This window comes from Mobula birostris, chromosome 6 (assembly GCF_030028105.1).
Source record: "Mobula birostris isolate sMobBir1 chromosome 6, sMobBir1.hap1, whole genome shotgun sequence".
NCBI lineage: Eukaryota > Metazoa > Chordata > Chondrichthyes > Myliobatiformes > Myliobatidae > Mobula > Mobula birostris.
This window is the reverse complement of record NC_092375.1, coordinates 164,541,977-164,567,102: the sequence shown is the minus strand read 5'-3', so window position 1 is coordinate 164,567,102 and position 25,126 is coordinate 164,541,977. Positions and strand designations below refer to the sequence as shown.

At 40.3% G+C, this 25,126-nt stretch overlaps 1 protein-coding gene across 3 annotated transcripts in view; it reads right to left on the bottom strand.

The window, feature by feature from the left end:
* The window catches only part of sestd1 (SEC14 and spectrin domains 1), a 137,922-nt gene that overhangs the window by 7,111 nt on the left and 105,685 nt on the right, over positions 1 to 25,126 (bottom strand). For all 3 annotated transcript variants that reach the window (XM_072261772.1, XM_072261774.1, XM_072261773.1), the window contains 7 exons: positions 23,968 to 24,090; positions 13,124 to 13,318; positions 12,640 to 12,754; positions 5,554 to 5,713; positions 2,657 to 2,738; positions 2,414 to 2,536; positions 688 to 879 (listed from right to left, as the gene is read on the bottom strand). In XM_072261772.1, coding sequence (XP_072117873.1) covers positions 688 to 879; positions 2,414 to 2,536; positions 2,657 to 2,738; positions 5,554 to 5,713; positions 12,640 to 12,754; positions 13,124 to 13,318; positions 23,968 to 24,090 — 990 coding nt within the window. The remainder of the gene's footprint in view (positions 1 to 687; positions 880 to 2,413; positions 2,537 to 2,656; positions 2,739 to 5,553; positions 5,714 to 12,639; positions 12,755 to 13,123; positions 13,319 to 23,967; positions 24,091 to 25,126) is intronic.

Genomic DNA, 25,126 nt, shown 5'->3' with positions numbered 1-25,126 from the left:
TTAAAAAGCTCCAGTTACCCCGTACACACTGCAACGGATAATAGGCGTTTTCAGATTTATTCACTCTGGAGACCATTTCTGAAAACCTCCATTTTCGGGGGATGAAAACACCGTTTTAGTGTAGACAGAGAGTCAAAACGAAGAGAAGAAGCTTTGTTTTCAAAATTATCTGGCGTAGTGGGACGTAGCCTTAGCTTTGTCTGCTTCAGCAAATGATTGAAACTGGAGCAATGGGATTGGACCAGCATTACCTGAATAAAGAACTTCAAAAAATTTCACAAACACTTGGAAATAAAACACTTTCTTAAAAGCTCAAATACTGCAACTTCTTTTCCACACAGCATAAATTTGAATAGTCAGTGATTGTGCATGATAACAACACCAATTCTTGTAAAGCAGAAATTTCCTCAAGCAGTTGCTAATTAGCCAATTTCAGTCTTAACATCACAATAGCTTGGAAATACAACAGACCTCATTTGCTGAGGTCAAAACAAGAAAAGAAATTCTAATCACACAGAATCAGCCTCAGATATAAAGCCCACTCAGATAAGCACTCTGTTAATAATCATTGGCTAAGCTCATAAATGCTCCTAAATGATTATGGCAGTCATTAAGCTAGGATGAGAAAAATAGAATTCATATTGTGCATTCAGATACCCAAGATAAAAAATTAAATAAGACACAAGCCTTTTCAGCAGCTAAGTTGAATGCGTAACCCAAATTCAGTCTGTGAATCCGTTCCTCAGATGTTACTGTGAACTGTTTCCAGACTCTATTCAGTCTTGGTAGCGTCTCTCCTGAGGACCTTGTGGTACATCGTAGAGATTGGCAGAGCACCACTGTAGCCTGCAGCAACTGCCTTCCATAATCATAGGTGCTCTGTATAGTGTATCATTAAATAAGATAGAAAACAGTATGTTACTTAAGGTACAATTGATATTAACTTATTTTATAAAATTAGCATTAAAAACAGGAACAGGTAAGTTTTGAAGTGATCACACTTAAGCTATTTAGAAATCATTAGCTTACAAGACTTCACAGAATAATTCAAGTATGCTAAATTGGCAAGAGTATCGAAGTAATCAACATCACTTCTTTTTTCACCCTACTCCTTATTCCGTATAACTCAAGGGATGATTTCTATACACATCCAATGTATTTTCACCCATTTAAAAGAAACACTTATGTTAATTTTTATTGAAACTCAGTTCTTAGTTTTCACTTTATACTGCAGCAGACACTTAATGGTTCTGATTGACAGTGTCCTACATGTGCACTTTTTATTTCATTGATATTCTCTCCTTGACCTCTTTGCATTGTTCAGTTGTATTAAAAATGCCTTTGTCTTGCAGTTCCTAGTTGAGATTGTAATATTTTAACTTATTTTTCCCCCTTCTACTGCCTTTTTATGTTTGCTTTTTTAAAAAATATTTATTACAATTATAACCAAATTTCCTGTAACCAAAGCAAACAGGCAAAATTTAAGAGATTTCAAGTAGAAGTTACCAAAAAAAAACAGGAGTTTTCAAATAGTATTCAAAGAAATGTATCAAGAGCATGTTTTACAGTAGGCAACAATGAACAGAACCTAGGGCATTAAGAAACCCTGAGCACATCATATTGTCCTTAATCAAGGCTTAATAGTGCAATACAGGTAACATATTGTGGAGTTGATTCTTCACTGTATACAATAAAATAGAAATGAATCAAAAGGCATGACCCTATTAATTAATATACACTTTTATATAATGTAGAGCAAATTAATTGCTCCACAACCACGAGACAAAGGTGGGTAATTACCTTGTAATTCTAAACAAACAATGCAATATCAGAAAATATGACCAGAAGAATATTTCACTCTTTTAGCAAGAGTTGGATAGACAAAAAAAATTTCAAAATAGTGCAGTGCCTGTAGTGAGAACCAACCACAAATCCTTTACAATGCATCTAACATTAAAAAGTATTCCAAGGTACTTCAAAGACACAGAAGTAAGAAATGGGGAAATTTGAAGCTGCGATCAAATGTTTGCTCAAAGAAATTGGCCTTAAAGAGGATCTTAAAAGAAGGGAGTTGAAAAAAATGGTGAGATTTGGTAATGGGATTCCAGAATGATAAGTCCAGGCGTACAATGCAGAGTTAGAAAAATGGAGGAAGAAAATTTTCAAAACCCACCTCTTCATCACCCCTTCTAATACCTCCTCCTTTAATGGTGTCCATGATTTTCTTAAGCCTCAATGAAGTGCCTTGGGAGCTTTCTCTACGATAAAGTCACTATATAAATGAAAGTTGTTTTTCTGGTGTTCATAGCTCTATTATTGACCAGCTAATTATCGCCAGTGCTGTATTCAGGTAATCTTGTTTGTTTCCTATTTGAATATAAAGTAGCTAAAATAATTTGTGTATCAAATATACCTGAGCAACGTCAACAAATTTACGATGTTTTTCCAAGAGAACTTTGGCTTCCTGTGCATCGTCTCCCAGTCTAACATGTGTCTTCAGAAGGGCTTCCAAAAGCTCACTTAACCATTCAACAGCCTTTTCAAAGAGCAGATAAAAGAAACAATTTACAACTCATCTGGGTAATGTGGTATTATCAACTAAAATCAATTTTGATAGTCAGTAAATTTACCTATCACCTCAAGTTCAATGTCTTACCTGTGCAGCATCCTCTTCACATTTGAAAAGCTGTACCATCTGAAGCATTTTTAGTCTCCGTACATCCACCATATCTTCACATCTATAAATTTCAGAAGAATAGAGCTTAGAAAAATATGAAGGGCTATAGGTAAGCCTAGTAATTTCGGCACAAGTTCGGCACAACTTTGTGGGCCGAACGGCCTGTATTGTGCTGTAGGTTTTCAATGTTTCTAACAGAAGCCATTAACCATATAACAAAAAGCCATTAACCATATAAAGCAGTTATTCTCTTATATTTTGACCAGTTAATAAACTCCAATTTCATTTTAATGGAATTTAACTGATAAGTTTCCTGAACAGCTTCAATTTTAGTAGATTTAACTTGAAATAGTAACATTACAGCACGTGTAATTTATCAGCAATATTCAATGCTATTCCAATATAAACATGCAGCTCCAATTATACTGTACATTTTACAGAACGTGATATAAAAGCCAAAATTGCTGGAAACAGCAAACCAGGCAGTACCTGTGGAAAAGAAAGAGTTAATGTCATCAGAACCACTGGGGACTCATAGCAACTGCACACTGGGATGTTACGAATTGGAAACAGATGTTCGCAGGGAAACGTACGGAAGAAATGTGGCAAATGTTCAGAGCATATTTGCATGGGGTTCTGCATAGATACGTTCCAATCAGACAGGGAAAGGATCATATGGTACAGGAACCGTGGTGTACAAAGGTTGTTGTAAATCTAGTCAAGAAGAAAAGAAGAGCTTATAAAAGGTTCAAAAAATTAGGTAAGGATAGAGATCTAGAAGATTATAAGGCTGGCAGGAAGGAGCTTAAGAATGAAATTAGGAGAGACAGAAGGGGCCATGAGAAGGCTTTGGTGGACAGGATTAAGGAAAACCCCAAGGCATTCTACAAGTATGTGAAGAGCAAGAGGATAAGACATGAGAGAATAGGACCAATTAAGTGTGACAGTGGAAAAGTGTGTGTGGAACCAGAGGAGATGGCAGAGGTACTTAATGAATACTTTGCTTCAGTATTCATTACGGAAAGGGATCTTGATAATTGTAGGGATGACTTGCAGCAAGCTGAAAAGATTGAGCATGTAGATATTAAGGAAGAGGATGTGCTGGAGCTCTTGGAAAGCATCAAGTTGGATAAGTCACTGGGACTGGGCGGAATGTACCCCAGGCTACTGTGGGAAGCATAGGAGGAGATTGCTGAACCTCTGGCGACAATTGCTGCATCATCAATGAGGACGGGAGAGGTTCCGGAGGATTGAAAGGTTACGGATGTTGTTCCCTTATTCAAGAGAGTAAGGGTAGCCCAGGAAATTATAGACCAGTGAGTCTTACTTCAGTGGTTGGTAAGTTGATGGAGAAGATCCTGAGAGGCAGGATTTATGAACATTTGGAGAGGCATAATATGATTAGGAATAGTCAGCATGCTTTATCAAAGGCAGGTCGTGCCTTACGAGCCTGACTGACTTTTTTTTGAGGATGTGACTAAACACATTGATGAAGGTAGAGCCGTCGATGTAGTGTATATGGATTTTAGCAAGGCATTTGGTAAGGTACGCCATACAAGGCTTATTGAGAAAGTAAGGAGGCATGGGATCCAAGGGCACATTACTTTGTGGATCCAGAACTGGCTTGCTCACAGAAGGCAAAGAGTGGTTGTAGACGGGTCCTATTCTGCATGGAGACTGGCGACCAGTGGTGTGCCTCAGGGATCTGTTCTGGGACCTCTACTCTTTGTAATTTTTATAAATGACCTGGAGGAAATGGAGGGATGGGTTAGTAAACATAAAGCTTGGGGGTGTTGTGGTTAGTGTGGAGGGCTGTCAGAGGTTCCAGCGGGACATTGGTAGGATGCAAAACTGGGCTGAGAAGTGGCAGATGGAGTTCAACCCAGACAAGTGTGAGGTGGTTCATTTGGTAGCTCAAGTATGATGGCAGTGTGAAGGATCAGAGGGATCTTGGGGTCCGAGTCCATAGGACACTCAAAGCTGCTACGCAGGTTGACTCTGTGGTTAAGAAGGCATACGGAGCATTGGCCATCATCGACCATGGGAATGAGTTTAGAAGCCAAGAGGTAATGTTGCAGCTATATAGGACCCTGGTCAGTACACACTTGGAGTACTGTGCTCAGTTCTGGTCGTCTGACTACAGGAAGGACGTGAAAACCATAGAAAGGGTGCAGAGGAGATTAACAAGGATGTTGCCTGGATTGGGGAGCATGCCTTATGAGAATAGGTTGAGTGAACTCGGCCTTTTCTCCTTGGAGCGACAGAGGATGAGAGGTGACCTGATAGAGGTGTACAAGATAATGAGAGGCATTGATCGTGTGAATAGTCAGAGGTTTTTTCCCAAGGCTGTAATGGCTAGCACGAGAGGGCATAGTTTTAAGGTGCTTGGAAGTAGGTACAAAGGAGATGTCAGGGGTAAGTGTTTTTTTTTAACGCAGAGGGTGGTGAGTGTGTGGAATGGGCTGCTGGCAGTGGCAGTGAAGGTGGAAACGATAGGGTCTTTTAAGAGACTCCTGGGTGGATACATGGAGCTTAGAAAAATAGAGGGCTGTGGGTAAGCCTCGGTAGTTTTAAGGTAAGGACGTGTTCGGCACAGCTTTATGCGTTGAAGGGCCTGTATTGTGCTGCAGGTTTTCTATGTTTCTATGAATTGTCCCAAGCTGCAGCATAATTACAAAGCTATTTTTGCAGCTAATTCAACTTCAGATCTGAAACATTTAGACGGAAATCCAACAAATGCAGTCAGTTATTGGGTTATGTCAATACATCTCTATAAAACCTGACCATTACATAAGTTAATATTTCTTAAGCATTATTTTGTTCCCACCCAACATAGAGGGACATTATAATCTGCATATTGAACTGTTAAATTATACCTTTGCTTTCGAAGCTGCATATCTTCCATTAGGCCTTGAATATGTTCTATATTATCTTTATTTTCAATGGAAACATCTTTCCCAAATGTCCAAGGAGCTTGGGAAGTCATTTGGTCTAAAAGACCTTGACCCTTTTCCTGTAAATTCTGCAAAGCAGTATCTACAAAACAAAAACATAGTAAGATTAGATTGCTTACTATCACTGCAGCATCAGGAATAAGACTACAGCTAGAAGGAATCTACAGGAATACTATTATTTAAAACAACTGATTTTTGATGCACAACTTAACTATTTTCTGCTGTAATGATCTTTTCAGATGACTGATAATGTAAATAGTTCTATCTCCCTAACTAGCTCTTAAAGATTTCCTTTTTATTCCTCACTCAAAAATTCCGCTCTCAGCACGTCAAGCTACCATCCAACATACAACACCGATTTCCTTTCCAAAGTTATTGAATGCTGTTGCCTTCAAACCCTGGTCACCTTGGACTACCATGAAATCTGCACTCAACAAACTATATTCAGTGGTCAATAGCTTTGATCCAGAACATGAGAAAGCCAGCAGATGCTAGAAATCCAAAGCAACACACACAAAATGCTGTTGGATCTCAGCAGGTCAGGCAGCAGCTACGGACATGAATAGATAGTCGATGTTTTGGGCCGTGACCCCTCCTCCGTACTGATAAGGAAGGGGTAAGAAGAAAGAGGCTAGCTGGGAGGTGATAGGTGAAGCCAAGTGGATGGGAAAGATCAAGGGTTGGAGAAGAAGGAATCTCTGCGGTCCTGATGAAGGGTTCCGGCCCAAAACGTCGACCGATCTTTTCCACTGATCCTGCCCGACCTGCTGAGCTCCTCCAGTGTGTTGTGAGAAGAAGGAATCTGATAGGAGAGGAGAATGAAGGAGGAGGGGACCCGAGAGAAGTACTAGGCAGGTCAGAAGAAGTAAAAGGTCACAGTGGGGAATAAAGGAAGGGGAGAGGGGGTTTGCTTACTGGAAGAAGAAATCGATATTCATGCCATCAGGCTGGAAGGTACACAGACGGAATATAAGACGTTGCTTGCCCAAACTAAGGGTGCCCTCATCTTGGCACAAGAGAAGGCCATGGACTGACATGTCAGAATGGGAATGGGAACCAGAACAGAATTAAAATGTTCGGTCACCAATTTAGAGGAAGCCGCATCGGGAGCACCAGACACAATAGACAACCCCAGCAGATCTGCAGGTGAACTGTTGCCTCACCTGGAAGGACTGTTTGGAGTCCTGAATGGAGGTGAAGGAGGTGGTATATGGGCAGGTATAGTGCTTAGGCTGCTTGCCGAGATAAGTGTCGGGTGTAATGAATGGACAAGAGAATTGTGGAGGGAGCGATCCCTGCAGAAAGTGGGGGAGGGAGGGGGGAGGTGGGAAGGTAAAGATATATCTTAGTGGTAGGATCCCTTTGGAGATTGCGGGTTGCAGAAGATAGTGTTTTGGATGCGGAGCCTGATGGCGTAATAGGTAAGGACAGGAGGAACTCTATCATTATGAAGGTAGTGGGAAGGTGGGTTGAGAGTGTATATACAAGAGATGTGGGTGAGGACAGTATCAATGGTGGAGGGAGGGAAGGAGGGAATCCATGTTCTTTAAAGAAAGTGGACATCTCTGATGTCGTGGAATGGAAAGCCTAATCTTGGGAACAGAAACATTGAATATCTATTTATTTCCATAGATGCTGCCTGATCTGCTGAGTTTCTCCAGCATTTTGTGTGTGTAGCTTAAGATACCCTAACCAGAAGTACTTTCTATAATTCGCAATGTCTTCAACCAGACCAAATGCAGAGTGTGTTATCAAAATACTATCAGAATGTTTCACTAGAGGCCCAGACACACTTGACCACTGCTATACAATGATCAAAGACTCCTACCAATCCATTCCCCTCCCCACCAACTTTGGTAAATTAGACCACTAGCCTGTGTTTCTACTCTTTGCATACGAACTAAAGCTGAAATGGAAGGATCCAGTACAGAAAGCTGACTTGAGGAAATTCATGGACTTCTATGCTTTGAGTCAGTAGACTGGTCCACGTTCACAGACTCAGCTGCCAGCCTGGATGAATACGTCACTACTATCATGGACTTTATTAGCAAATGCAGTGAAGATTGTGTATTAAAGAGGGCAATCCTGGTGTTGCCACAGCTTAAAACACGGAATAACCAGGAAACCATTCCCTACTGAAGCATTTAAATCAGGTGACCCTGACCTTAACAAGAAATCAAGATACAACCTCCATAAAGCTATCAGCGATGCTAAGAGACATTATCAGTACAAAATCATCTCCCAGATCAGTTGTCAGTTGTGGTGGGGCTTACATTCTATAACAGGCTACAAAACAAAGTTGGTCAGTATCGCCAACAACAGCACATCTCTTCCCATTGAGCTTACAGCATTCTCTGTATGTTTTGAAGAGAAAGGAATGGTTATGTCACCACCCTCCCCACCACCGTCCAATGCACCTGAACCAACAGTCAGAGGGCAGATAAGATCAGTCTTCAGGAGAATGAACCCATAAGGTCACAAGACTGTAGGAGCAGAATTAAGCCATTTTAGCCCATCAAGTCTGCTCCGCCATTTCTTCATGGCTGATCTATTTTTCTTCTCAGTCTCAATCTTCTGCCTTCTACCCGATCAGACCATAAGACATAGGAGCAGAATTAGTCCATTTGGCCACAGAACCCGCAGAAATCATCAGGTCTTGATGTTGTCCCTGACTGTCTCCTTAGATCAGGGGTTCCCAACCTGGGGTCCATGGATCCCTCAGTTAACGGTAAGGCTCCATGGCATAAAAAGGTTGGGAACCCTTGCTTTAGATCCTGTGCAGATCAGCTGGCAGGGTACTTGTAGACATTTCTAACCTCTCCCTGCTTCAACCAGTGGTTCCCACCTGCTTTAAAAACATAAGGAAAACATGCCTTAACAACTACTGTCCAATGGGATCCACCATCATCACGTTCTTTGAAAGACTGGTCACGACATTCATTAACTCTAGCCTTCCAGACAACCTCGATCCACTGCAATTCACCTAAATGTCGAAACAGGTCTATGGTGGACACCATCTCCTTCACCCTACATTCATTACTGAACCACTGGGAGAATAAAAACATCCATGTTAGACTATTGTTTATTGACAACAGCTCCACTTCAATATTACAATCCAAAGCAAACTCATCACCAAACTCCAGTCTTATATACCAACTCTGTCCTTGAGCACATTGGTTCCAAGGTTGTCAAGCCGAGGGGTGGTAGTGGGGACAAGCTCCCACTACCTAAAAGTGCTCCTCACGGCAGGTGCCTCAAATAGCCTCTGACAACCAAGTCCAATTCCTGGCCTTCTCATGTGGCTTAGCCTCTAAGCCCGGCAGAACCGTTTCTACTGACAGGAGAAGGGGCGAAGGCGGGTCCTGGCGCCTTAAAACCAGTGCTTCGGGTAGATTGAGCTCATCAGCCTGGGAAGGCAGTCCATCTAAGAGAGGGAAAACTCTGATTTCAAACCTCCGCTGCCTTGCAGCCATACCCACTCATGGGAAAGGCTTCAGGAGTAAACCCTGAGGACAAGTCCGGAGCTGGAGTACCTAAGGCAGTCCAACATTGCCTTCAACCTCGTTCTGGCAACTCCTGCGATGACACTGGTGCCAAGCTGTATCGACCTTTGCCCTTCCCTTGGACAACATCGGTGTCGTGGAGAGGGGAGACTTGCAGCATGGGCAACTACTGGTCTTCCATACAACCTTGCCCAGGCCTGTGCTCTGGAGAGGACACTCCAGTAGACTTTCCATGGTCTCATGAGGCTAACGGATGCCACCACCACCACTTTGAGCATGTCAACAAGTGTGTAGATAGTGACATCACAAAAAGAAATAAAAGTTCTCCCCAATCAGAAACCATGGATGAACAGAGAGGTTTGCCTCTTGCTCAAAGCCAGAGATTCAGCCTTCAGATCTGGAGACTGGGAGGCTTACAGCTCAGCCAGGGCCAACCTGAGGGGGGGAATCTCTCAGGCTAAATACACAAACAGAGGAGCGAGGCGCATTACAACTCTTCGGACCCCCGGCGCATGTGGCATGGCATACAGGTTATTACAGACTTCAGACCACCTAGTACTGTGTCTCCTTCCAGCTCTGACGAGCTCAATTACTTTTACGCTCGCTTTGACGAAGGGAACGAGGTCACCCTCAAAGCAGATCTCCCACCTGGTGAACTGCCTCTCTCACTTTCCACCTCCGATGTTTGCGCCACCCTGAGCAGGGTGAATGTACGGAAGGCAGCCAGTCTGGATGGAATACCTGGCTGTATGCTCAGAGTCTGTGCAGGACAGTTGGCCGAGGTCTTCACAGACATTTTCAATCTGCCCCTGGCCCAGGCAGTTGTCCCCGCAAGCTTCAAGATTGCCATCATTGTGCCAGTACCGAAGCATTCCACTGCCACGGGCCTGAATGACTTCTGCCCAGTTGCACTCACCGCCATCATTGCAAAGTGCTTTGAGAGACTGGTTCTATCACATCTGAAATCCTGTCTGCCCACTACCCTGGACCCCCATCACTTTTCCTATTGCACCAACAGGTCTACAGAGGACACCATCTCCACAGCACTTCACTCTGCTCTGATCCACCTGGACAGCCCCAACTCTTACATCAGAATGCTGCTCATTGACTTTAGGTCGGCATTCAATACTGTGATCCCCTCCAAGCTGATCGCCAAACTTCACCAGCTTGGTATCAGCTCATCCCTCTGCAATTGGACCTTGGACTTTCTGACTAACAGACCCCAATCTGTTAAGTTAGACAACCTCTCCTCCTCCATTCTCACCCTGAATACCGGTGTGCCTCAAGGCTGTGTGCTGAGCCCTCTTCTGTACTCCCTTTTCACCTATGACTGCATTCTTGTACACGGTTCTAACTACATAATCAAGCTCGCAGACAACATCATGGTGGTTGGCCTGATCAGAGGGGATGACAAGACGGCCTACAGGGACGAGGCAGAGCACCTGGCCGCGTGGTGTGCCGACAACAACCTGGTCCTTAACACCCAGTAGTGGAGCGTGTATCAATTCCTTGGTGTCCACACTTCCGATGATCTCACCTGGTCCCTGAACTCCTCCATCCTGATCAAAAAGGCAGAACAGCGCCTTTAATTCCTGTGGAGCATCAAGAAAGCTCACCTCTGTCCCAGGATACTGACGGATCTTTACCTCTGTACCATTGACAGCATGCTCACCAACTGCATCTCAGTGTGGTATGACAATTGTCCCGTATCGGACTGCAAAGCACTCCAGCAGGTGGTGAAAACTGCCCAGCGGATTATCGGTACCCAATTGCCCACCATTGAGAACATCTACCATAAGCGCTGCCTGGGCAAGGCGAAAATCATTTCAAGGACGCATCTCACCCTAACCATGGACTTCTTACTCTTCTCCCATCCGGTAGGTGGTACAGGAGCCTCCGCTCCCGCACCAGCAGGCTCAGGAAGAGCTTTTTCCCTGAGGCTGTGACCCTGCTGAACCTCACATCACAGTGCTAAGCAGTATTGCACCCATATTGTACTGTCTCAGTACTTCTATATTTGTGTGCTGTAGCACTTACTTTTTACTCACAGTTCTTTTGTAAGTAATACTATTCTTTTGCACTTCTGGTTAGATGCTAATTGCATTTCATTGGCTTTGTATCTGTACTCGGCACAATGACAATAAAGTTGAATCTAATCTAATCTAATCTTGCTAGAGGATCCTTCACTTCCTGACCAACAGATCACAATCAGCATCACCTCTGCCATGATTGTTCTAAACACTGGTGCTCTCCAAATTCCTAGGAACGAACGTCACAAGTAGCCTGCCCTGGCCCAACCATACAGATGCCATTACCAAGAAAGCTCACCAACACCTCTACTTCCCCAAGACGCTCAAGTACTTTGACATGTCCCCTCAGACTCTTACCAATTTTTATCAATGCACTATAGAAAGCATCCTATCTGGATGTGTTATGGCTTAGAATGGCAACTATTCTGCGTGCGATCAAAAGAAACTGCAGAGTTATGGACACAGCTCAGCATATCTCAGTAACCAACCTTCCAGCAATAGATTTGGTCTGTACTTCTCGTTAAATTAGTTATACCACCAGTTTAACCAAACACCTCACCCACCCTGACCATTCACTCTTGTTTCTTCCATCAGGCAGGAGATCCAAAAGCCTGAAAGCACATACCACCAAGCTCAACAACAGCTTCTACCCCATTGTTATGACTATTAAATGGTTCACTAGTACAATAAGATGGACTCTTGACCTTGCGATCTTCTTTGTTATGATCATGCAGTTTATTATTTACCTGCACTGCACTTCTCTGTAACTGTTAATTCTTTATCCTGCATTGTTATTGTTTTACTCAGTTCTACCTTAATGTATTGTATAATGATTTGATCTGTATGATTGTTATATAACACATTTTTAAACTCTATCTCAATCTATGTGATCTAAACCAAAAACATGACTTTTATCTAACAAGGTGTTAACAGCCTGAAAACATAACTTTATTTCTCTCTCCATGATGTTACCTAACCTGCTGCATAATTTCAGTAATTTTATTTCAGATTTCCAGCATTTGCAGTTTTCTTTAGCTTTGCAATTGAATCTCATCTAAAATTCTTGTTTTCATGTCACTAATCAAGTTTTCATTCTTTCAGCAGCTGTCAAATAGCTTCAACCAATTTTATGAATGACGTTGGCCATTGAAGGGGTCTGGCAGTGGATGCACCAAGTGTTGATATACCAAATGGATTTTATGATTTCCCTCTTCACCTCCAGTTGAACGTGAAGGAAACTCAGTCATAACAAACTTAATATGTAGTGACCCCATTGACTTTGCTACCACTGGCTGGGAAGAAACATGAACCAGCAGCTTCATCCACATTTAAAACATAGTGATAATAAAATAGATAAAGTGTGGGTGATTTAACTAAATGATTGATTAAAATGGCTCAATATATTATGATTTACTGAGTATTTATGGTATTTTAACTGATTTTATGAAATTATTATACAACTTTCTCCCACTTACCAACACTCTTTAATTTTTCTTCCAAGAGTTTCAAAGTTTGCTGAATGGCAGTTCCATCAGCTGGTGCTACATCAGCACAAAGCATTCCAAGTAACCCATCGAGCTGCTGGGACAACTGTGAAATATCCATTAATACAACTTAAGTTTCAAGTCTGCAGATACTTTGCACAATATTCATTCATTTGAAACAATAAAAATGAACATTTAAAAATAATTTTAAAATTCAATTAATACAAATGCATCATCTTTGCAGAAGAGTGATATTCTATGTAACTCCATGCACTCCATACTCATCCATTCCTAACAGATCTGTCAAATTTGTGGCGGCAATGAGACAGATGAATGCCAAGGAATTCATTTCCAACCAGTAACACTAAACATGAATGGAATGAATTTTGGAAGTGGAGTATTATATTGATACCATTTACTTAAATTCTCTCTGCCCCAGAAAATGTAAAATGTTTTCCATTAACAAGCAACTTACATCCTGAGCAATACTGTGGAATTCAAGTGCTGTCTGTAATACATTCTGCCTAAACTCCAGTTGGCTGGCCTGTCGATAGCATACGTCACTTAGTTGTTGTTGTAATGCTTTTAGCTCAAGCAGATCTTCTTCATCCCCTGCATTCAACAAAGCTGCAATCTGCTGATTAAGCTCGACATATACCGCAAACCATTCCTGTAAATAAATTGAAATTACAGTAAAAGACACAGCTCTTACTCAATAACCAAAACATATTGTCTTTCTTTGAGAAGATTTCAATTTTTTTTATTAACACATTATCTACTAATGTTAAAAACCTGCAAAAGAGATCTGGCTAGAATATTAACTATCATACTTCAATTGCTAATGATGAAAACAAAGTACATACTACTTCCACTTGGAAGTTAACTGACCGTTTGAACATTACCAAATCACAGCATGACACAAAACAGGTGCCATACCACCATACCCGTTCCAGCTCTTTTGAAAATTCCCATTCGTCAGCACCTTTGCCAAATTCCCAAATTGTTTTGACCTTCATATCTTCATACAATTTCACTCTGAATACTTTTACCTATTGATAGAAATGCACTGCCTCTGGTCATGACATCTTCACCTTCTAATGTGAACTCTCAAGCATTGGGACCACTATCTAAACTATTCTGAAACGTCAATAATCCATGAAATTTGCTAACCAGCACCTTCTCCAGCAGTTGAGGCTAGCCTCCATTGGCAAACATAATAAAGATAATAGCAAGCACTGAAAATTATATCATGGAGAACTGTGCCCTAATGACTTTAAAATGTACATTTGATCACTCTGAGATTTACTGACAAAGTTAACACTAGTATGTGATTCTGTCAATAATGGCTAATGTAATGGGGGAATACTATTGGGATGCTGTCAATAATGGCCAATGCCTCTGGGAACACTAACTGATTGGGTACAAGTTAGGTACAAATTTAACCTTTCACATAGGAAAATATGCACAAGAAAACATAATGTTTTTTGAATTATCTTGAGCTCCCTTCCTTGTTACTACAAATGAAACTGCCACTAAAGAGTTGAAAGAGATTAAATCTTTCCTGATTTACTGTTTAAGCATTCTAGAATACACAACAGCATTCATTTATGTCAATATGCAACAAATTTCAGACTCTCACCTTTTAAGTTTCTTGGTTACCCAAAAGAATTCAGTCTAATGTTTTAAATATAACCCACAATGAAGATAGAACATAGAATAGGACAGCACAGTACAGGCCCTTCGGCCCACAATGTTGTGCCGACCCTCAAACCCTGCCTCCCATATAACGCCCCACCTTAAATTCCTCCATATACCTGTCTAGTAGTCTCTTAAACTTCACCAGCGTATCTGCCTCCACCACTGACTCAGGCAGTGCATTCCATGCATCAACCACTCTCTGAGTACAAAAAACCTTCCTCTAATATCCCCTTTGAACTTCCCACTCCTTACCTTAAAGCCATGTCCTCTTGTATTGAGCAGTGGTGCCCTGGGGAAGAGGCGCTGGCTATCCACTCTATCTATTCCTCTTATTATCTTGTACACCTCTATCATGTCTCCTCTCATCCTCCTTCTCTCCAAAGAGTAAAGCCCTAGCTCCCTTAATCTCTGATGCATACTCTCTAAACCAGGCAGCATCCTGGTAAATCTCCTCTGTACCCTTTCTAATGCTTCCACATCCTTCATATAGTGAGACGACCAGAACTGGACACAGTACTCCAAGTGTGGCCTAACCAGAGTTTTATAGAGCTGCATCATTACATCACGACTCTTAAACTCTATCCCTCGACTTATGAAAGCTAACACCCCATAAGCTTTCTTAACTACCCTATCTATCTGTGTGGCAACTTTCAGGGATCTGTGGACATGTACCCCCAGATCTCTCTGCTCCTCCACACTACCAAGTATCCTGCCATTTACTTTGTACTCTGCCTTGAAGTTTGTCCTTCCAAAGTGTACCACCTCACACTTCTCCTGGTTGAACTCCATCTGCCACTTCTCAGCCCATTTCTGCATCCTATCAATGTCTCTCTACAATCTTTGACAATCCTCTACACTATCTACAACACCACCAACCTTTGTGTCGTCTGCAAACTTGCCAATCCACCCTTCTACCCCCACATCCAGGTCATTAATAAAAATCACAAAAAATACACCCCCAGAACAGATCCTTGTGGGACACCACCAGTCACAATCCTCCAGTCTGAATGTACTCCCTCCACCACCACCCTCTGCCTTCTGCAGGCAAGCCAATTCTGAATCCACCTGGCCAAACTTCCCTGGATCCCATGCCCAAGATCTAGGGCACTGACAAATATATGCACGACATTCTACTTCATTGTAGTCTCACAGTTTCTTTCCATTACCATTTCAATATTGTTTCCACCATATAAATGATTCTTTTAATGAATTGTCCCATAACATAAATACAAACGTAGAAGTAACTGAAATGATGATGATGACACCATAGTGGACACTGGACTGTGAACTCACAAAAGGAATTTAATAAAGTACCAGAAACGAACCAATTCAGAAAATAGACAAACATGTTCAAGTTAACTGACCTTTCCTGACTGAAGCAAAACATACAATGAGATGAAACAAGAGATGAATCAGGAGCATTCCAAGACAGGTTCTTATGGTAGGTTTTTCCTTAATATAATGTTTAATGATACAGCACGACAACAAGCGTTTCTGGCTCAACGAGCCCACGCTGTCCAATTACACCCATGTGACCAATTAACCTATTAACCCATAGTCTCTGGAATGAAGGAGGAAACCCATGCGGTGACAAGAAAATCTTTTAGAGACAGAGGCTGAATTGAAGCTAGATCACTAGTTCTGTAATGGTGACACACTAACTGCTACGCTACCATGTCACCTAGTTCAGAAAAGCTATGATGAAACTGGTTATGCACATTAGGGCAGTAAATAGCAAACAAGAGTATACAAAGCCTCTCACAATTATGAGTCAGACAACAACCAGAATATTTTATGAAGGATTGGAGAAGATACCAAAAGGTATTCTCAAATCAAACACAGGAGTGGCGATTATAAGGAGAAATTACATTTAGGAAGGATGTCAAAAATTGGAGAAGATACAAAAGGGTACTCAACCCAGAGATGGTGATTATAAGGAGAAATTATAAAAATTGAGCTTCTTTCCTTAAAGACTAGAAGGTTAAGCAAAGACCTAACAGGAGTATTCAAAGTCATGAGAGGTTTTAACAAAGCAAATAGCAAAAATGCATTTATTTTGATAACTGAACCCTGTCTTCAAAATAATTAACAAAAGAAATAAAAGGAAAGCACAGAGATACTTCTTCCACAAAAAGTTATCAAGACAACGAATTCATAATCTTATCACAATCATTTCTTTTGTTCTCTCTACCTATCCTCCTTTTAAGCAACTTAAAACACTCTTGCTTTATAGTTTACACTAGCTGAAAAAAACACGTTGAAGCCTCTGTCTTCACAGATATTGATCACCTGCTGAGAATAAAAACATATATTCAGTTTTTACACCCAAAAAGACAGAGGTCAGAGAAGTTCTCATATGAACTTAGCCTACATCTATGTTTTGACAATTTTATGAACATGACCATTTATTGGAAGTGACTCTGCTGATAACTTATTTTTAGAAAATTTGATAAATTCAATCATGAATTTATTACATTACGTGCCTAGAATGCGATTGCATCGCTATTTAATGAAGTCAGCATAACGGATATATTTATCAATCTAATTCTGCAACAATTTTCAGTGTATTTGATTTAAGGTAAATTACTAATCTTAATTTCATCAGGTCCTGATTAAAGATACTTTCAGCAAACTGCCTAGCAGTCACAAAAAAAAACAATTATTACATTTTGCATTATGTTGCAGTTACTACACATGCAAAGACCAAAACTGAATTTCACTTTCATTCTGTCTAATTAACTAAATAAGAGTTTTGCAGTATATTATTCAATTACATTTATTTGCAACATACTGTATTTTAATTTTTCAGAGTGAGAAATTGAATGACAATTATGTCTTAGTACAACTTAAAAGGGCTTGATGAGCAACCACCTTTTAAACACTATTAGCATAATACCTGGTTACAAGATACATTATCACTATATTAAACAATTCTAAAGTCAACTTCTATTTTCAGAATCAAAATATTAGGGCAATTTTCCATGTCAAATTTTATTCAATATATTATTCAATTTAATATTATATTCAATATAATATTATTAGATTGCAGGAATAATGGGACATTTTTTCTAAAAGTGTTTTTAAAATACAAATGTCATGATCGCAATGAAAAGGAGAAAGATTTGAAATCAGGTAACCCCTCATAAAAGTTCTCAAGAATAGTTCAAATAATGCATTGTAAACACAGTCAGGAGTTCCTGATTAAACTCAATCTGTGCAGCAGAGCTTTGGAACAAGAGACAAATGAAAGCAGGACTTGCAGAGTGACTGGTAGAATCCTCAGTCCCTCTGGTCACATGCTTCTCTGAACGTGGCATTACAGGTAGGCAGAGTGGTGAAGAACTCTGGCCTTCATCGGTCAGGCTCCGGAGTATAGAACTTGGGTGGTTATGTTGCAGTTGTACAAGATGGTGGTGCAACAGCATTTGGAATATCGTGTTTGATTTTGATCATCCTACCACAGGAAAGAGGCCATTAAATTGTAAAGAGTGCAGGGAAGATTGTGGGAACTTGAAGGACTCAGTCATGCAGAGGTGTTGAGCAGGTTGGGATTTTATTCATTGGAGAATAGAAGAATGAGGGGTGATCTTAGAGAAGTGAATAAAATCTTGAAGGGCAGAGATAAATGAATATACTCATTTTATCATGGTTGGAGAATTAAGAACTGGAGATTATAGGTGGTGGTGGGGGGTAAGATTTAATAATAACCTGAGGGGCAACTTCTTCATACGGACCATGGTCAGTACATGGAATGAGCTGCCAGAGGGAGTGGTTGAGGCATGTACATTAACAATATTTTAAAATTATTTGAGCATGTATATGAGTAGGAAAGGTTTTGAGCCATATGCACTGAATGAAACTAGTTTAGAGGAGAATCTGATCAGTGTGGACCAATTGGGCTGAAGGGCCTATTTCTGTAATGTACAGCTCTATTAGACTGTTCAGTGTTTTCTTTATAATGATAATTGCAGTCAAAAATAAAGAAACCCTCAAAACACTAGCTGGACCTGCCAGGATCGTCACCTGCAACTAGAACCACCACCAATTTCAAAATAGATTATAAGCTCCTAGCAGGAAGGTTTATTAATGCTGCACAGCAGGGTTTAAACTAGAGTTGCAGGGGAATGGGAACCAGAGTGACAGAACAGTTAGTGAGAGGTTGTGGAGGAAGATGCTCTAAGACCTCAGACAAAGTTGGCAATCAAAAGGTTGAGTAAGGTACGACTAGTGACCTGAGCTGCATGTATGTCAATGCAAGAAGTATCATAGGAAAGGTGGATGACAGTGCTGAAGATGAGGTAGCTGGCTTAGAGAGGCAATGTGTAGTGAGGAGAGGCTGTAGATAGGGTAAAATTGCAGTCAACATGATGAGCTGCAGTGTAAAAGGCAGGCAAAATCAAAAAGGGTAAATACAGGACTGAAGGTGTTATATTTGAATGTAAACAGTAGATGGAATAAAGTAGATGAAGTTGTAGCACCCTGAATGATGGCTGAAGGAAGATTATAACTGGGAGCTTAATGCCAAGGATACACATTGTATCAAAAGGAGAGGCAGGAGGGCAGAGCGGTCGGTGTTCTGTTGGTAAAAAAAAAAATGAAATCAAATCATTAGAAAGAGGTGACATAGGGTCAGAAAGTGTTGAATCATTGTGGATAGAGCTAAGGAACTCAAAGGGTAAAAAGACCCTGATGGGATTTGTATACAGACTCCCAAACAGTAATAAAGAATGTAACCTACAAATTACAACAGGAGATAGCAAATGCTTGCTGAAAGGTCAATGATATGGATTTCAGGAGGGTGAAGTGCCTTCAAGACAGCCTTTTAGAGCAGCTTATGGTTGAGCCCACTAGGAGACCAGCTATTCTGGATTGGGTGTTGTGCAATGAACCAGAATTGATAAGATAGCTTAAAGTGAAAGAATCCAGAGGGGCAAGTGATCGTAATATGATCAAATTCACCCTGAAATTTGAGAAGGAGAAGCTAAAGTCAGATGTATCAGTATTACCGTGGTAAAAAGGGAATTATAGAGGCATGAGAGAGGAGTTGGTCAGAATTGATAGGAAAAGAACACTGACAGGGATGATAGCACAGTACATCCCAAAGAGGAAGAAGTATTCTAAAGGAAAGATGACACAACTGTGGCTAACAAGAGAAGTCAAAGCCAACATAAAAACTAAAGAGAGGGCATATATTAGAGCAAAAATGAGTGGGAAGTTAGGGGATTGGGAAGCTTTTAAATACCAACAGAAGGCAACTGTAAAAGTTATTAAGGTAAAGATGGAAAACAAAATCTAGCCAATAATATTAAAAAGGATACCAAGTTTCTTAAAGATATATAAACTGTAAAACAGAGGTGAGTGTGGATATCGGACCACTGGAAAATGATGTTGGAGAGGTAGTAGCGGGGTCAAGGAAATTAGCAGATGAACGGAATAAATATTTTGTACTAGTATTCACTGTGGAAGACATTTGCAGTATGGTGGAAGCTTCAGGTGTCAGAGGTCATGAACAGTGAAAAGTTACCATTACTAGAGAGAAGGTTGTTGGGAAACTGAAAGGTCTGAAAGAAGACAAGTCACCTGGATCAGACGGTGTAAACTCCAGAAGGAAGTAGCTAAAGAGATCATGGAGGCATTAGTAATGATCATTCAAGAATCACTAGATTCTGGAATGGTTCTGGAAGCCTGGAAAATTGCAATGTCACTCCACTATTCAAGAAGGGAGAGAGGCCACTATTCAACAAAGGAGAGAAGCAGAAGAAAGGGAACTATAGGCCAGTTAGTCTGACCTTGGTGGTTGGGAAGATGTTAAGGATGAGGTCTCGCGGTATTTGAAGGCACGTGATAAAATAGGCCATAGTCAGCATTGTTTCCTCAAGGGAAAATCTTGCCTGACAAACCTGTTGGAATTCTTTGAAGAAATGAGTAGGATAGACAAAGGAGAATCAATTGATGTTGTGTACTTGGGTTTTCAGCAGACCTTTAACAAGGTGCCATACATGAGGCTGCTTAGCATGCTATGAGCACATGGTATTACAGTAAAAAATCTAGCATGGATAAACCAGTGGCTGATTGGCAGGAAGCAAAGAGTGGGAATAAAGGGAGCCTTTTCTGGTTGGCTGCCGGTGACTAGTGGTGTTCCAGTGGGGTCTGTGTTGTGATGAATTCTTTTTACTTTGTATGTCACTGATTTGGATGATGGAGTTGCTGGTTTTGTTGCAAAGTTTGCAGATGATACAAAGATAGGTGGAGGGGCAGGTAGTTTTGAGGAAGTAGAGGGGCTACAGAAGGACTTAGATTAGGAGAATGTGCAAAGAAGTAGCAGATGGAATATAGTGTTGGGAAGTGTATGGTCATGAACTTTGGTAAAAGAAAGGGTTGACTATTTTCTAAAGGGAGAGAAGATACAAAAAACTGAGGGGCACAGTCACTGGAGAGTCCTGTCCTGCTGAAGGGTTTCGACCCAAAATGTTGACTGTACTTTTTTGCATAGATTCTGCCTGGCCTGCTGAGTTCCTCCAGCATCTTGTGGGTGTTGCTCAGATTTCCAGCATCTGCAGATTTTCACTTGTTTGGGAATCCTTCCTCAGGATTCCCTAAAGGTTAATTTGCAGGTTGAGTCTGTGGCGAGGAAGGCAAATCCAATGTTAGCATTCATTTCAAGAGGGCTAGAATTTGAATGCATGCAATATTGGGTCTTTATAAGGCACTGATGAGGCCTCACATGGAGTATTGTATGTAATTTTCGACCCCTTATCTTCAGAAAGATGTGCTGAAACTGGAGAGAGTTCAAAGAAGGTTCACGAAAATGATTTCAAGATTGAATGGCTTGTCATACGAAGAGTGTTCGATGGATCTGGGCCTCTATTCACTAGAATTCAGAAGAATGAGGGGTGACCTTATTGAAACCTATTAAATGGTGAAAGACCTTTTTTTTTTGAAAAGAGTGGATGTGGAGAAGATGTTTCCTATGATGGCAGGGTCTAAGACCAGATGACACAGCCTCAGAATAGAGGGGCGTCATTTTAGAATGGAGATGAGGAGGAATTTCTATAGCCAGAAAATGGTGAATCTGTGGAATTCTTTGCCACAGGCAGCTGTGGAGGCCAAATCTTTATGCATCTTTAAGGAAGAGGTTGATATATTCTTGATTGGTCAGGGCATGAAGGCAGGAGATTGGGGCTGAGAGGAAAATTGGATCAGCCATGATAAAATGACAGAGCAGACTTAATGGGCAAAACAGCCTAATTCAGGTCCTATATCTTATTGTCTAAAACATTTATTTTTTTTAATGAAACTCTTGGATGCACTCATTTTGCTTTAAAATGCAATTTAATTGTATTCTTATTTGGAAAAAAATATAAAAGTAATATTTTGAAGAAGTGAAACAACACAATTGGACATCTGTTACGTTTACTAATGAAAGAAACAGTTCGTAACATATTGCACTGTAACTAATACGCCAATTTGCATTCAGAAAGTTTAATACTCTCTCCCGTTAAATCATTTTGTACAGTGCCAGCAAGCCTTGGTCAACATGACTACATGAAAAACTGTGTCTCTATTTTAATAACAAGTTGTGCTGATCGTTCTAATTTCAATGAAAAGTAAAAGAATGACTAAGTCGACATAAACACGCAGTTAACCTACAGCTAGTCTGGTGTAATTGAACATGGTTCTCCTTTCATTTAATAAGTAGAGATCACATGGAAACAAAAAGTCTAAGAATGCCAAAATCCTACATCCTAACAATTGCTTCTGCATACACTGTTATTATGATACAGAAATTTGATAAAATTATGAACAATTTTATCATTATATGTGCTACATAATAATTTTCTTGGGGTGCTATGATACTCTATGTGGCAATGCTAAATTATGCAAGCACTCAAGATTTGTCTGAGGACTGAGTATTTTCCAGGAGAATCACTGAAATTGTAAATCTGATTAAATAATAAAATAAATGGGTGAACTCCCAAAAGGTTCTCATTTCCCTCCAATTAAATTTATTGTAACCATAAAATATGGTTGAGTCACAAGAGCTTGGGAGGCAACTCTATGGATCAGCACATGTTGATTTTTTTTTCAGATCTTTGAATAGACTTGATGGGAAAATGAAAAATGTGTTTTATCTGTTTCCAAATATTTGTTGTTGAAGAACAATACCACTCTATCGTGAAGCAAGGTAATATAGTAAGTAGAATTTGTCAAACCCCCAACTTCACCAAAGATTGAAAATTAAATTTACTGTAGCACTCGTCTGTCCCTAGGCTATGTGACTTTTAAGAGACATTTTCAAACGGTGGTTGGCATGGTGCATGAATGCAGTACCAGTCTATTATTGCTTACTTTGAAACATCGTAATGTACAAACAAGTACACTGAATTCCAGTTAATTGGGACACATCAGGACCAGTACATTTTGGCCCATTAAGTGGCTGCCTTATCAGCCAAAATTTCATGGAAACAGTTAAAGAGGTATAAAGAAACCCACAACGAAGCTTTTAACTGAACAAGTTATGCATTTAAATGAAATACAGAACCAACTAAAACACTACCAAAACTACTACAGTACTATAAAACTGTGTATTAGCTCCTAATAATTATTGACGGAGGATTTCATTCGATGCACACTGACGTGTTCGTTTGATTGACTGTAAATAAACAAAATCAGCGCAGACACCTAGTGCAGATTATTGACTGCCTTCAAACAGTGCTTTTGATGATTGTATTTTCCAAATCTTCATTTTAATTGTCATGTTCAAGACGATTGCCAACGCCCTCAAATTCTTCATAGTTCCTGCCTTATTGAAGTGGCAAAATAATTGATTTTTACTCCAAGTCAGAATGCTTGAAACCACAGTGAGCAAAGCAGTTCCAAATTATCTTACTGCTTATTACTTACTAACTATTAGTGACAAAAATCACTGCTTTCTGAATAGAATCACACAAGTGATGCTATTTAAATACTGCTTGCTTGAAGCACGATGTTGTGTCTAACAGCTGTGCAAGTGCAGGTGACTGACACTAGTTAGAAAATGTTCGGCAAGTCTCCTATCCCAATTATGCTGCATAATCTCCCAAATAAATGAAGGGAATCCTGGCTTTTTTAAAATTTTGATTTTGTTCTTTAAGAGCTGTCCCAAATTAGCAGCTGCCCCGATTAAACAATGGCCCAATTAACTGGTAGCTACTGTACTTTGAATATTAATGGCTTCAAATTCTACAATATTAAGTTTAAAATTAATTTTGAACCTTAGCATCTATCACACAAGGCTAAGACTTGTAAGCACCCTTGAAGTGATCATTTGATACTCTCAAGTACATTTTCTTCTGGAATACTAATCTAGTCATTATGTTTCTCGCCTCTCGTTCCATCTATTTCAGGTGGAAAAATTATGTACTGTAGAAAGGAACCATTTATGGATATTTTATTTGCATGCTATTTTATCAATGCAATTTACTTTTAACTCTCATCTTTCCAATGCTAACTTCTACAACCAACAAAATTATAGCTAACATTATGAATTCTTTCAAACAAAACCCAAAGAAATGCTTGCATTCTCAAATCTATGAATGCCAAATAGACTTATCTTGAAAACTTGCAAAACCAATCGCTTACACTGTGCTGACTTTCTATTTCTTCATGTTTTTGTTGTAAGGCTTGTGAAGCTCGAATAGAATCTCCAATACCCCACTGTGTCCTGAGTTGCTCTGATCCAGGTCCTTCCAGCCAGTTCACAACCTGAAGTGAGAAAATATTTTTGGTGATCTGAATAGCAAACCCTCATCAAAAGAAAATTATCCTCAAGTATCTTTGCGCAAAATAGAAAAATGAAAATTCAAAAATATGCAGTACAATATGGCTGAGGAAGCACAGAAGCAATATAAAATTGCACAGTTTCAGTATTAAGTTGCAAAATTTGCATTTAAAAAAACTCTTGGTATTGATTCTTAAATGACATGGACGCTGAATGCACACTGGTGACGCAAATTGTGCCAGTCACCATTTCAACGTTTGCATTAGGACTTTCCAACCAACACCCACCAAAACATGCAGAGCAGACCAACTGGGACATCAACATTTCATGCTTTCTGATGCCAGCAAAAACTGGATTTTGGTGCAATCAATTTGTGATTTAATTTAGTGTTTGGGGAGGACAATAGGTCACGCACCATAAGATACAAATATATCCCCGCAAAAGTTTGTGCAGTGAACTGATAAATCATATGTGCAATTTCTGTTTGAGAAAGATAGGGCGTGGTGATTGTAAGGCTATTGCTACTGTTAGCAGGACATGAAATTTTTTATGCAAGATCGCTAATCTTCTGCGGCACTGGATTCGGGTCCTTGGGAATTAATACATGGAACAATAGGCTATTAGGCATCTGGTATCTCTGGGAAAGGGGTGGGGGTTGCTGAATATGCTGTTTGTATGAAAAATACCCCCAAGTATTACAGTACATCACACACTACCATTCTATGCTTAAAACTTCAGTAAATGGCAGAACTACTTGAAATCTCCCTAGCTTTTTAAATATCAATGTTTAACACCGCAGATGGCACGCCAGCAGTCCTATCTCATTACAAATTTCAGGAGATTTGGTATGTCACCAAAGAATGGCAAACTTTCATTCTGACTGACTGTGTCACTGTCTGGTATGAGAGTGCCAATACACAGGATCAGAAAAGCTACAGTGGATTATATACTCAACCAGCACCATCATGGGCACCAGCTGCCCCACCATTGAGGACAGCATTATCTCAAGAAGGTGGAATC